Source organism: Apis laboriosa, unplaced genomic scaffold, assembly GCF_014066325.1.
Source record: "Apis laboriosa isolate Shangri-la unplaced genomic scaffold, ASM1406632v1 scaffold9_cov152, whole genome shotgun sequence".
NCBI lineage: Eukaryota > Metazoa > Arthropoda > Insecta > Hymenoptera > Apidae > Apis > Apis laboriosa.
Genome location: NW_025224966.1, coordinates 5,616,228 through 5,631,427, shown reverse-complemented (window position 1 = coordinate 5,631,427; position 15,200 = coordinate 5,616,228). Strand labels below are relative to the sequence as shown.

At 23.9% G+C, this 15,200-nt stretch overlaps 3 protein-coding genes across 3 annotated transcripts; 2 read left to right on the top strand and 1 right to left on the bottom strand.

Moving 5' to 3' along the window:
- The first annotated feature begins 60 nt into the window (after positions 1–60).
- On the top strand, positions 61–1,062 carry LOC122719726 (MICOS complex subunit MIC13-like). The gene is made up of 3 exons (XM_043945799.1): positions 61–199; positions 304–463; positions 704–1,062. The coding sequence occupies exons 1-3, from the start codon at positions 186–188 to the stop codon at positions 872–874; spliced, it is 345 nt and encodes a 114-aa protein (XP_043801734.1). The 5' UTR covers positions 61–185; the 3' UTR covers positions 875–1,062.
- A 235-nt stretch (positions 1,063–1,297) lies between these two features.
- LOC122719725 (splicing factor 3A subunit 1) lies at positions 1,298–5,259 on the top strand. The gene is made up of 11 exons (XM_043945798.1): positions 1,298–1,526; positions 2,016–2,346; positions 2,424–2,583; positions 2,662–2,943; positions 3,028–3,138; positions 3,200–3,371; positions 3,515–4,198; positions 4,481–4,542; positions 4,642–4,749; positions 4,823–4,996; positions 5,105–5,259. Exons 1-11 carry the CDS (start codon positions 1,412–1,414, stop codon positions 5,204–5,206), a joined length of 2,301 nt encoding a protein of 766 aa, XP_043801733.1. The 5' UTR covers positions 1,298–1,411; the 3' UTR covers positions 5,207–5,259.
- Positions 5,260–5,853: 594 nt separating this feature from the next.
- Positions 5,854–14,557, bottom strand: LOC122719721 (xylulose kinase). The gene is made up of 12 exons (XM_043945790.1): positions 13,942–14,557; positions 11,708–11,790; positions 11,323–11,476; positions 10,551–10,730; positions 9,377–9,478; positions 8,408–8,539; positions 8,010–8,163; positions 7,118–7,262; positions 6,642–6,931; positions 6,416–6,513; positions 6,123–6,263; positions 5,854–6,009 (listed from the first exon to the last, which is right to left on the bottom strand). Exons 1-12 carry the CDS (start codon positions 13,993–13,995, stop codon positions 5,938–5,940), a joined length of 1,605 nt encoding a protein of 534 aa, XP_043801725.1. The 5' UTR covers positions 13,996–14,557; the 3' UTR covers positions 5,854–5,937.
- Positions 14,558–15,200: the final 643 nt, after the last annotated feature.

Genomic DNA, 15,200 nt, shown 5'->3' with positions numbered 1-15,200 from the left:
AAAAAATATTTTACATGTTTGTGTAATTGTTTAATATATACATATAAAAAGATAAAGTAATTAATATTTATAAATACTTTAAATCGAACCGGAAATTGTTAAAAGGTTTTACGTAATTTTCATGTTTCTATATAATAAGCGAAGGTGCAGCAAAACTATTGTGTCAAAATAATTTATTTTATACCATGAATTTAATTCGGTTAGTAAGTTTCTAAATCTATGAAGAATATTTTTTTATTATAATATTTGAATATAAATATATAAAAAGAATTTAAATTTTAAAATGAAAGGTTATATTCTTAGGTTTGCCATAAAATCCAGTATTGTTGGTGGTATCGTATATTATACTTATAAGGAAGGATTATGGTCAAAATCAGAAGAAACTGCTGCATTGTATAAAAAATTAAACGTAAAAATTGCTCCATATGTTAAAGAAAATGTACCTGAAAAAATTACAAAAGAGGTAATTTTATTTGATGTCATCATTTATTACTCAATATTTTAAAAAAATTAAAATTAATATTTCTTATTCTTTATAATAAAATGGTATAATGTTATATTCAATAGATATTTAAATTTTTAACTTTCTAATATCTAGAATTTAATTTGACATTTTATTTGACATATTTTGCAAAGAATTAACATATTAAAATGATTAAAAAATTATAAATATTTGTTTTCTGAATGAAATGTTTTTATTTAGATATCTCAGCTACCAAGTGTGACAGATATTACAAATTTTATTAAAGTAACTTGGAACAAAGGTGTTATGTCCAGCATGGGATTTGTCTCTAATTTACCAACACATACTTTTAATAGTGCTACTAGTTTATATGAAACTACACAAAGCTACATAAAAGAACTTAGTGTATAAAAACAAACATAATTTTTATGTAATATTGTTAGTATTTTCTTCTATATATTTTAGATAAATATTATATAATTAATATTTATAAATAAGGAATTTATTATTTATTTTATTTTTGAAATTGTTTTTATTTATGAATATACCTATGAAATTGCATCAGTACAAATATGAATAAATATGAATAAAGAAAATAATTAATATATATAAAAAATCTGTTTATTTTTTTTAAGCAATTGAATATTTAAACATATTAATCTGAATTATTATTATTTTAACTCAAATTTTGTTTAAATCTTATGTTTAAACTTGAAGTTATTTTATGAATTATCTAGGAACATTTTCTATTTTTTCTATTGCATTGTTGGATGCATTGACTAAACTTTCTTGTGTTCATAAAAATTCAGCTTTAGTAAATGAAATGTCAATGAAAAGCATCCTAAATCGATATCATTGTATCATATTTCAGAAGTATGTATATGTGATAAATAACGTAAAATATTGGCTTAACTATTAAAATTAAGTGAATAAAAAAAATATTAAGTAATGCCTGCACAAGAAGTTGCAGTTGTACAACCACCGGCGACTGAAAATGAAGAAAATACTGCACCATCATCTCAGCCTATCGTAGGCATTATTTATCCTCCACCGGAGGTTAGAAGTATCCTTTAATAATATATATTTTGAAAAGAAAGCAATATTTATGTTTCAATAATTTTGAATGATCTTTCTAATGAAAATATATTTTTTATATGCACAATTATTATAAATTAGAGTAATAATTAAAATAATTATAGCGTACAATATTGGTTGTGTATATTGATTTATATATTGTTATTAATAAATCATTATATTATTTCTCTTATTTTTACTATGTAATTTAATTTCTTTATATTTTACTTTTGTATATTTTTTTTAAAGAAAATAAAATTTGAAAATTTATCTTATAATGATTTATTATATTTTAATTATTTATAAATATTAGCAAATTATAATAGTATATTATATTAAATATAGTGAGATTAATTATTAAATATATTAAAAATAAGATGATGCTCAAAATAAATTTATATATGCATTTTTATTTTGCAAAAATTATTTATCCATTGGCATTTATTTGTATTGTAATTCTCCTTATGTAAAAATTTAGATATTGTTGACAAGACTGCCAGTTTTGTGGCTAGAAATGGACCAGAGTTTGAATCAAGAATTAGACAAAATGAATTAGGAAATCCAAAATTTAATTTCTTAAATTTTGGTGATCCATACCATGCATATTATCAACATAAAGTAAAAGAATTTAAGGAAGGAAAAGGTCAAGAGCCTACTATAGGATCAGGACCTGGAAAAACAATTAATCTTAGTGCTCATCAAAAACAGCAAGAAATTTTGAAACAAGTTGAACAACCATTTATTCCAAGAGATACTCCTGCAGAATTTGAATTTATTGCTGATCCACCTTCTATTTCAGCTTTAGATTTGTATATATTTTAATTAAATTTTGTATTTTTTATATATAATAGTTTACATAAAAAAAATATGAATTATTTTATTTTAGGGATATTGTAAAACTTACAGCACAATTTGTAGCTCGTAATGGTCGTCAATTTTTAACAAACTTAATGAATAGAGAACAAAGAAATTTTCAATTTGATTTTTTACGTCCACAACATTCCTTGTTTCAGTATTTTACAAAACTTTTGGAACAATATACTAAGGTATATAAAATTATGTTCTTATTTTTATAATTAGATATTAATCCTGAACTTTTTATTTAAATTAATATAAATTTATAGGTATTGATTCCACCTAAAGATTTATTACCTCGTTTACGTGAAGAAGCTTCTAATATGGATAAAATTTTGGAACAAGTTAAATACCGTGCTGAATGGTTAAAGTATCAAGAAGCTCAAAGACGTAAAGAAGAAGAGGAATTAGAACGCGAAAGAGTTGCATATGCACAAATTGATTGGCATGATTTTGTTGTAGTTGAAACTGTTGATTATCAACAATTTGAAGTTGGTAATTTTCCAGCTCCAACAACACCTGACGAAGTTGGTGCTCGAGTACTTATGCAAGTAATAAAATTTTATAAATTCTATTTTATTTTAAAATATTTCAATAAAATTTATTATTTTTTTGATAACTTCTTAAATTTTTAGGAAAGAATAGAAGAAGGTGAAGATGTAGAAATGCAGATTGATAGTGAAGGAGAAGATGAAATGCAAAGTCGTACAGAAGGTGAAAAAGATCGTGCAAAAGATAATAATCAAGTAAGTATTTCATATATTTAAATAAGATATTTTCATATCAATAATGTATTTATATTATAAGGTACAAGATATGGAAGAGGATTCAAGTGATGAAGATGATGTATCACCTCCAGGTGATACTCATAAATTGAAAGAACCGAAACCACGTGATAGTAATAACATGCAACCTCCACCATTGCCACCTACTCCAGGAAATGTTGTAGTAAAGAAGGGATATGATCCTAAACAACATGGTAAATAAAAACATGATAAATAATAATAAACGAAAACATTTAAATATGTGAATTGAAAAAGAATTAATTATAGAAATTATTGAAATTATAGAAATTATAAAAATAATTGAATAAAATATGTATATATATATTTTTTTTTACAGCGAATAAAACTGCACGTCCTGCTGCTCCCGACGAATACTTGATATCTCCAATCACTGGAGAACGTATACCTGCAAGTAAAGTCCAAGAACACATGCGAATTGGATTATTGGATCCACGTTGGGTGGAACAAAGAGACAAACATCTTGATAAGTTGGCTCAAGAAACAGTATTTGCACCTGGTACAGCGATTGAAGCCAGTTTGAAACAACTTGCTGAAAGGCGTACCGATATTTTCGGTGTCGGCGATGAAGAAACTGCTATTGGTAAAAAGATCGGAGAAGAAGATAAAAAGAAAGATGACAAAGTTACATGGGATGGACATACATCAAGTGTTGAAGCAGCAACTAGAGCAGCTAGAGCAAATATTACTTTGGAAGAACAAATTCACCAAATACATAAAGTTAAAGGACTTCTTCCAGATGAAGAAAAAGAAAAGATTGGTCCAAAACCTGCTAATCGCGCAGCTGAGTTGTCACACATGGCAGCAGCTGCTTCAAAACCTCAAGCTACATTAAAGGCTCCTCCAAAACCACCAGCTCCAAAACCAGTACCTGTTCCCACACAACCACCACCACCTCCTACTATGAGTATGCCTACTATGGGAATTCCTCAACCAATGATGCCGCAAGCACCGATGATGATGATGGCTCCTATGCCTCCGATTCGACCACCACCGCTTATGAGTAATTTTATTATTAATTTTTTTTTAATGAAATATTAGAAATCTCATAATCAAAGTTAATAGTACATCTTCTTTATCCTTTTTTGCACAATATTACTCTTGTTTTTTTACATAATGAATATCTTCTTATTATATATCTTGTTATATTAATAACAAATTTGAATGTTCAAAATGATTATTAGTATTAAATTCTTCAATTTTTTTTTTAATTATAAATTATAAACATATATAATATACATATTAAATATCATCGATTTATTAAATTAAATGTTTTTATTTTTAGCACCAGCAATGTCACCATTTATGCCAACACCACCACCAATGCAACCACCAATGACATCTGCTGTAAATATCTGCGAGTTAAAATAATTTCTAATTAATTAATATTGTTTTAATTGTTTTAAAATAGATTTTTATGTATATTTATTTTAATTGTTTTTTAAGATTGGATTAAAACATGCTACTGAACCTATGGAGGAAGAACCTCAAACTAAGAAACTTAGAACTGAAGATTCATTGATACCAGAACAACAATTTTTGGCTAGAAACAAGGTATATATTAATGATTAAAATTAAAGAAATATTATATACAAACATACATAAAAATATATATTTTATTTTTCAGGGTCCTGTACAATTAAATATTGCTGCACCAATGATGACAGAAAAAGCAGAATGGAAATTAAATGGTCAAACATTAAATATTACTTTGCAATTAAGTGATACTGTGGCAACAATGAAAGCTCTTATTCATGAACAAACTGGCATGCCTCCTGGTAAACAAAAGTTACAATATGAGGTATGATATAAATGAAACTTAATATTTAATATAAATTATATTCGAATATTTATATATTTTTCTAATATTTTTAATTTCATATATATTAGTTATTGATCTTTTTTATAGGGAATGTTCTTTAAGGATAGTAATACTCTTGCATATTACAATTTAACATCTGGCAATATAATTAATCTTTTACCAAAAGAAAGAGGTGGTAGAAAAAAATAAAACAAAATTTTTAAATATAATTATAAATTTACTTAAAAGATTAAAAAAATCGATATATTAATAAAAATGTTACAATCTCTTTTAATAACAATAATAAAACATCTATAAATATTAATAAATTTTTTTTATTATATTTCTTTTATTCCATAATTATAATAAGTTATGATTGTAATAAATTAATAATGTATAATAAAATTTATGAGTATATAAATATAAAATTATTTTTATTTATATATTTAGTTTTCATTTAAAAAATTGCACTTAGATCATCTTGTACTTTCATTAATAAGGCATTAGCAATATAATTAGCTATATTATTTAATAAAATATTAAAATAGCATTTGCAAATTATTTAAAATATTTATATATATTTTTTTATATTTATATTTTTATATTTATTTTAATAATTTATAATTTCTTTAAAAAAGCATTGCTTTTTTATTTTATATAAGAGATTCACGATAATATATTCGATTCGAATATTTTTAATTAATATCTTCGATTCATTATAATCGAAATATTTATAATTCAAATACTTGAAATTTAAAAGCAAATTTTTTAAAATTACACAAAAAGATTATATACAATTTTTTTCAGAATAGAATTCTGTCAATATTTTAAATTATAAAATGTTCTAAATGCGACAATTGCTTTTATATTTTAGGCTAATATTATGCATTATTATGCATTATTAAAATTTTTTGTTTTGCTTTTACTTTATGTATAACTTTTCATTTTATACTTATTTTATTTTTAATTTGTTCTATGATTTTTCGATAACGTACAACCATTGCTTTGTATATCTAAAATAATAAAAAATTAATATAATATTTTTTATAAAAATAATATAAGAAGAAAATATTTAAATATATATTATTTGGAAAAATATAAAATTGATTTTTAATATATCACTTACTGATTCTGCATCATCATAAGGTCGACATATAAGTGTTGGTTCTGGTAAACATCGAGTTATCTCGTCAAAATTACATTCATTTCGTAGTAAAGCATATTTCGCTTGATAGGCTGCACCTATCACAGCTGAATTAGCAACTTCCTATTAAATAGAAATATTAAATAGAATAACAATATTGAAAGAAAAATTTTAAATAAAAATATAATTAATTTTTTGAAATAAGAAAATATATATTAATTCAAAGATGATACTTTATTATACTAATATAAAAATAGAAATTAAAATAGAATTACCGATATATATACTGGTGAATTAAAAACATCAGCAAGTACTTGCAATATAGCTTTGTTCGTAGATGCACCTCCAGTCGCAATAATACGTGTATTTGGTCCTATAAATAAAGGAATTATTATTATCCTTAATTATTATAGAAAATATTATTTATTTTTAACAGTTTATAATATTTTTAATTTAATTACATAAAAGAAATAGGAAAATTGTAAATATTATTTTATTTACCGATAACAAAACCAAAATCTTCAGCATGAGCTCTTTTCGCAACGAATTGACCTTCGATTAAGGCTCTTACTTCGACTTCTTTTGAACTATAGCGCGAAATTTCATTATTCGCTTTGTTAAATCTATGATCGCCAATAACAAATGGCAATATTTCTTGTGTGTCGAAGTATAAACCTAAATTTCCAAAATTACCACGCGGAGTACTTTCCAGCAATTCGTTGAAAATTTGCCAAGAGCTTTGTGCTGCGCTGTCACGTATTCTTTCGCGAGTTAGAGATCCATTTTTAAAACTGAAAATTTAATAATCAACAAATACAACAAATTTATTATAAATTCTTATTTTCTCAACTTCTAAATCATTTATATATATAAATGAATATTATATACACATTTCTATTTATCTGCTATAAATTTGTGTCCAATTATATTAAAAAAAATCTTATTTTATTGTTAAAATAATATTAAAAAAATATTACCAAAGTAATGCCATATAAGCTTTATCATCAAGAGGATTGCAAAAAGTATGTCCTTCCAGAGCAGTTTTCGGTTTATTTAGCCATAAAAATAAAGTATCACTTGTTCCCAAACTGCAAGCAATATCTCCTTCTTTCAATCTCATTCCTACATAATAATAAATACATATACATTTATTAGTTGTATATTATTCAATTATTAATTTATTTATTTATATGATGAATATCCTTAATTTATAATTTATCACAAAAAATCATAATAAATTTTACAATATATTTAAATGTATTTATTTAAATTGAATTATAGCATTTTACAATCCATTAACTTGTTGCAATTTGTTAAAATATTTTATATTGTATTCGAATATAAAAAAAACTAGTAGAAAGAAATTTGCATTTATGTATATTCTTGCATAAAATGTAATTTCTCAAAAGTCTCATTTAAATATAGAACCAATTTTAAATGATGTCATTTATTTGTCAATTGTATTTTAAAATGTAATTATCAAATTTTTAAGAAAAATATTAAACATATATATTTAAACATAACAATATAATTAAAATTATAAAAAAGAAAAAGAATAGAAATAAAAATTTAAAAAGATATATTGATAAATCAATTAAATCAAGCGATTCAGAATTCATTCAACAGTTTCCTTAATAGTAAATTGTAAATTATAATTGACTCGAAAAATCTCATTAGTCATTCCGTACGAGGAGCGAAAGTTTATACATATCTATACACGCCAATTAGATATGTATTTAGATGAATATTCATCAGGGCATTTGGTACTCAAAGAATCGAGACTTGTCGAAAGACGAAGTAGTGCGTATAAATTAATACTGTCAGTCAAATAAAAAAAAATGATTCGTGCAAGCGATCTTGTATGCTTACCTATTAGAGAACTGGAATTGTCGCCCGTGAATGCAATTATCCGACATGCCTTGTCGAAGCCGAATCTTTCGACGAAATAGGACGAAATTGGTCCGATATCGATACCCGGAGAAACTGGTTTCCCGAGTTTTTTTCGTAAATCAGGACCGCAAGCCTGAACAAATAGCGATTCGATGAATATCGAAAAAGTAAAGAGAATAGTGTGGAATTTTCATTAAAAAAATAAATTGTAAGTAATTAATATTGAGCTTATTGAATTTTATGCGATTTATATTTTTTATTTTTGTTGAAAATGCACTTATCATAAAAATATTTTATTATATTATATTTTATATTATTATATTATATTATATTTTAATATATTTAAAGGTAATTTAATAATCATAAATGATAATCACCTCTAACAGGACGTCATCCCAATCTTTCGTATGAATATTTAATAAATTCATTCCAGAGCCATCGGACCAATCAATGGGCGCAAAATCTCCCAAAAACAAGGAAGCAAGAAAACTGCTAATCAAAGAGATTCTCTGAAAGAAATATTTAGAAACGATTTAATATAAAAAAAAAATGGTTACAGAATTTTATTTAAATTTTACTTCATAATGTAGAATGCGTATTAGTGACGTATATATTATTTCATTCTCATTGACATTATTAACATTAGATATCTTTATAAATAGAAATTTTAGCAGCATGTTAAAAGGAATATTCTAAATATTCTAAACAAGCAATACTTGATACAATTTTTATTGAAAATATCAAGATTGATCGAAATAAAGTAATCAGTCATTGATATTGCGATCATAAAAAATAGTTAATATAATTTATTTATTTTGTTTCTATTTTTAAATAATTTTATTATTTTTTGATTTTATTATATTTATTATTTTAATCTAATAAATTAAATAATACTTAATCTAATTACTAGTTTCTATTTTATTATCAATTCTTTAAGAATTATAATTCTATTTAATAAAAGATCTCAAAAAATAGTCTCAAATATTCAATCATGATACGATTTATATTTTTGTTACACAACAACTTTTAACGTCACTAATTTTTCTATAATCGCAATAAAAACGATCTAAATAGAAGTGACATCGAGCTAGACATTATATCTATTAAAAAAGAACAATTCAAACAGATGAATTCAAATTCAAATCATTGTTATCAGACTACCGTTAGTATTATGCATTTCTACAAAAGCTACAGATTACCAGACCATCATTCATCATCACACAAGTACAAAAATCTGAAATAAATATAATGCACGTATATGTGGAATAAATCCACATTTATCGAATACCTCGATCAATCGGCGTCCCGAAATTTGTTCAACGAAGCCGTAAGTGTAGTGGATATACCTTAGTAGAATTGTAGGCTTCCGGTTTGGTGCGTGCTATTTTCGCTATCTGAGGTCCTGAGAATCTTTCGTACGCTCGTGATCCCGTTATCTCTGCTAATTTCTGCAATAAGCCATTATGACAAATTGTATAAGAATAATTGATTAGCATAGTAAAAAATGTATCGATTAATTATGAATCAATTTGATTTTCGCCATCTTTACTAACGACACCTGTCGGCATTATAATTTATGTAATGTTATAACATCGACGCTAGATGTCACGTCGACATGTTCTATTTAGACATTTATTATCGAGTAACAATTTTGTTTATACATTTTGTTCAGAAGATGAATAATAAAAATCAATAAAATACTTAATTAATTATTGAAGATCGGTCAACGTCGACTTTTCAATGAATATAAAAATATGTGGAACGATATTAAGATCTCTTTTCTATTATATTTTCCTGTTTAAGACATTTGGTGAATATCAAGAAACATCGAGAAAAAAAATATATAAATATATTGTTTATTTTTCTACCATAAACCAAGGTAATTTTTTATCGAAAAAAATATTTTTTAGCAATTTTAATTGCTAATTGATTCAAAACTTATTAATTTTTGTTTGAAATATTTTTTTATTAAATTATTGTTAAGTGTTGAAAAATCATGTATATCAATTTGCTGAACATTCTATATATATATATATATATTCAATGGATACGATCGAGAACTTGCAAAATATGCAAATTGCCAATTAATTCTTTGATATGAATGAATATTCATAGAAATTCGCAATCGAGAATTTCTAGAGAATGATATGCATTTTAAAAAGTTTTTGAAGGAATGTTTATTTTTAATAAATAAAATGAATCTTTTTAGGTTTATAGATAGAACGATTAAAATAAAAAAGGAATCCTGTCTTCTTGATTGGATATAACGAAAGAAAATTAAAACTAAAATCCAGGATATTATTCTCTTCATTATTTTTGCACTGTTAATTTTATGATACATTTTTTTTTAACCAAGCTTTATTAGAATATAATCAATTACGAAATTATGATACTAATAAAAAAACTTGTAAAGATGTATGAACAAAATACAGAATTTTATGTAGAATGAAATTCTCGTGGTTCTGATTTTAAAAAGGTAAAATTTCTATATTATTCATAAAACAAAAAGAAAACACATACTTCAGGACCGCCTACAGCTTCTTCTAACATCTTACACTCTTCGGTAGTGCTAGAATCCATCCACACAGGTGATCGTGTGACCGAAAAAGCGACGATTAATTGTATGGATAAGAATTGCGCAGGATCCAATTGTTGCAAATATTTTTGACTGTCCTTGCTCCAGTAAACTGTGCCATGTTGCTATGTCACAATAAATAAAGATAACATTATCGTTTATATGTTATATATTTTATATATTTTTACAACGGTAAAATGTTTATGAGAATTTATAAGAATTATGTGTTGCAAAATTTTATTTTTCAATATATAATTGAAAACATAAATGTTTGAATTTTTGAATTTTTAATATGAAGTTTGAATTAAAATTTTATATTAACAGCATCGAAGATTTACGAAAGTTTAAGTAAACGATTTGTTTGCGTCAAACGAAGAAAAAATATTACATATAAGACTAATTAAATCTTGATTTTATGTTAATCGATTTTTTTTATAATCGTTTATATCAGTGATTCTTTTTGTTGCATCTAAATGACTAAAAATAACAAATTTACTCATCTATTAGGACTCAAAATGATAATATATGAATATTTCATTTCAAAGAATGAATATTAAATATATATATATTTTTTTTAATTTATAGCTTTAATAATGTTACATCTTGTGGCAAAACTTAATTGACATGAAAATAGATTGATAGATTTACTATATGTATTATAATTTATGAATCATCATTTTAAAACATTTCTATCTCAATGTTTTGATATTATTTTACCTGTGCACATCCAGAAATGGCTGCCACTTTGCTAAAATCAACGCCACACACGCGCAATTTATCAAGAATCATATCCAGAGCATTGATCCACATTACAACAGGAGCTACTACTACATTTGGCTCATCTTTTTTGTGAATGACGCCTCCATATGTTCTATAATCATCGAATTTTTAATAATTAAAATAATTAAATGAAAGAGAAAGAGAGAATTGAATGAAATGAATACAAAAAATGAAAATGAATATTTTTTTAAATTTTGTTTAAAAATTTATGTAATATATCAATGCTCTAATTCAAAAAAAAAAAAGATTAAATGTTGAAACTAAAAATATATGAAAAAATATAATTAAAAATCATAATTAAAACATAATGAATGAAACATACCTAAATCCTGGCAAATCAGTATCGAATTGTACACTGGTTTCATGAAGAACGGCGAGATTGTTATCAACAACAACTGCTTTCAACTACAAATACCAAAAAATACTTGTTAATTTTCTATATTTATTTTCTTACTGTTTTTCGATTTCTTATCTTTGATATCAAAACTATTAAATAAGTCACGTGTAACACTATGTGAGAATAATAAGATTAGAAAATATATTTCTTTACGACACGGTCAATTAATTACGCTATCTTATAACGTAATATGAAATTTATTGCGTATTCTGAAATTCAAAATTTGTTTGTCTATCAAATAAATATATAATGTTTAATATATATTTTTGATCATATAATCAAATGAAAAATTATTTTATAAATAAAAAACATTCGAACTACCACCTATGAGTTTAATCATACATGTAAAAATTGTGAAACATGTGTAAGATCAGGATAAAATTGTGTGATTAATAATAATATTATTATTATCAAATATTATAAATATTATTATTATCAAAAGAGATTGTGAAATGAGATATAGCTAAGAAAGGTATAGCATAAAATAAAGAAGAATTTTAAAATTATAATATAAATCTTATAATAAAATTAAATTCAGAAATTTCGAAAAGTTTTGTTGTTTATTTACAAATTTATTTAAAAATTTCTTCAAATAGGTAATTTAAATAAATAAATAAATTTTAATCGCTTTTGAATTTAAACAATAATTTATAATAATAAATATATAATTATGTAAAATCTTTTAATTTTAAAAAATGATATATATAACTCGATATAATAAATTAAAATAATATCTCAGAATCAATTATAATACATCATTTATAATAGTATATCGTTAATTTATAATTCAGTTCTTTCTTCCTTTTTGAAGGATGACTAATATTGCATAAATAAAAATCATATTCGATGTGAATTGATCGTAATGTCTAGGTATGATTAATGAATTTTCAAGCAATAGTATTTTGCTGAAGAGACGCTTTAGAATTTCAATTATCATTTCGAGCGTTCCTAATGTTCCGCGTTTTTCATTGCAAACAGAGAGATACACTTTTCTTTCGCCGTATCGTTCCAATACTTAATGTTATCGTTACGTTAGATAATAGTGACCCATTGGGCGAGTATCATGCTGTGAACTGCTTACATATTAATCACGAAAACGAATTTTCATGTCACTTTTATAAACTATTGATTATAATATTTTTTTAAATATAAATATTTTAATATAAATTGTAAAAATATAATTTGATGCGTAAAATTATTTTTAAATTAATTGTAACAATTTAGGTTAATAATATTATCAATTATTGTTCAGAAAATACGAATTTTAATTTTGTTATACTTCAAGAAAAAGGATTACATAATTGATCTGATTATATAATTAGAATTATAATGATTATATAATTAGAAACTTGAAAATACGATTTCAAATATTTACCAACAGAGATAATGTAAAGTATTTTATAATAAATATTTCAAATTTAAGAAACTAAAACAGATTAGACATTTGAATTCGATATTATAAAATCAGAGTTTAACTTAAAAAAATTATGATTTATACTGTGATTTTTTTAAAATATCATAAAAAATGAAATAATTAATACTGAGAATGTATGTTTTATCTAAATCGATTTTTATTGGATATTTTTTTTAATTATTATATCCTTATGTATTTTTCCTTTCATTAAATCTATTAATTATATGAAAAATAACTATACATTATTAATTTATTACATAATTATATAGTTACATTATTAATTATTAATATAAATTATTAATTTTATATATAATTAATTTAATATTTTCTTCTAATATGACATTTTTATAAATATCTAATTTTTCATAAATTTAAAGAAAACGCGCGTTAACATGAGCGTGCGCAATAGATGATGCGCATAGAAAGCCAGTAAGTGAGCGTCGTTACGTGAGCATGAAAAAATAAATTATACTTCAAAGTAACAAATGTCGATTTGTGATTTATTGTATAATTATAGTGACTATTTTCGCGTGAAAAAAATATATAAAATTGAAAGCAAATAGGAAAAGGAAGAAAAGATAAAAAAATTAACCTTAATTAATAAGATTTTCATTTGTGTTTCGTGTCGACAAGTACTTTCATATGGTGAGAAAACATGTCATTCGTCGATAAGTATACAATCTTAACAGATGTTCATCTTATGATAAAAAACATGCCATGAATATGCAATTTTTTAAGAGTTTACCTGCTGTGTACTGAGGTCAAATCCTAAATATGTTGCGTTCGAAGTAGCACTCATATTCTCAATTGTAACTGCGTCAAAATCGTGGAATAAATTCAATGTAACAAAGATTCACTGGAACAAACAAATCTTAAAAAAAAACTAATACACTTCACTATAAATCGATACGTTTTTTTAAAACACGGGAAACTATGTTTAAATGGTCTAGTCTGTACGTGGTCTACATTCGTTCTTAGTAAAAGCCGTTACGCGCTGTTTCGCGTTCATTACGCGTCTCAAAGTGACTAAATGGGAGTAATCTTATCGTTATTATTAATAATATAATGCTATTCGTTACGTAAGGCAGATTAATGCACAGTAAAAGTTCCTCGAATTGAATTTATTTATCTTTTATAACATTTTCATAATATTTCGAGTGCAACTGACAATGAATCGCTGTTATACTATGATGAAGAGGTTAAGTTTCCGTCGATACTAATTTTCTCTCTGAGTATACCGAATTTCTTTACCGGCTGGTCTATTGCATAGGTATATACGATAAATTTACATTTGTGTTGCACTTGCTGAGAATTTCTCACAAGATAATTAAACAAGTCATTAGTCATTGTTTAAATTATGTACAAATTAATGGGATCTAATACTTTTTCACATACATCTATCTTGTTGAATATAATACATTCTATAAAATATCGTTGAATTATATATTATTTTATATTATAAAATAAAAAGTATATATGACAAAAATACGAAGAAAAATTTTATTATTATTATTATATTATTTATAATAATACGAAATATATAATAATATGAAAAATTATAAAATAAAAATGTTACATAAGTAAATAAAAATGATATATGTTGTATCATGAAAATTTAAAATTATTAAAAAAAGTAGTGTATGTATTTTGATATTTTTTTTTTTAAGAATTTGAAATAAAAGTAAAATTCTTTATATTAATAGGATTCGCAATACTGGTTTTTAAACCGGTTTGGCTCGTTACTGCGCAAACTACATAGACGTGTCTACAATATTCTACGTGAAAAAAAAGCAAATAACAAAATGATTTAATTTTTAATCTGAATTTTTAATACAAATATTATAATTTAAGTATATATTAATACTTAATTAATAATTAACCTTGTAATAATACGATTTAAATATTGTAAATTAAAAAATTAAAAATTTTTATAAAGATAAAGAAACAAAATATTAGCATTATAAAATTTTATCAATAAGCAAGAAAAAATTTAACAAGAAATTA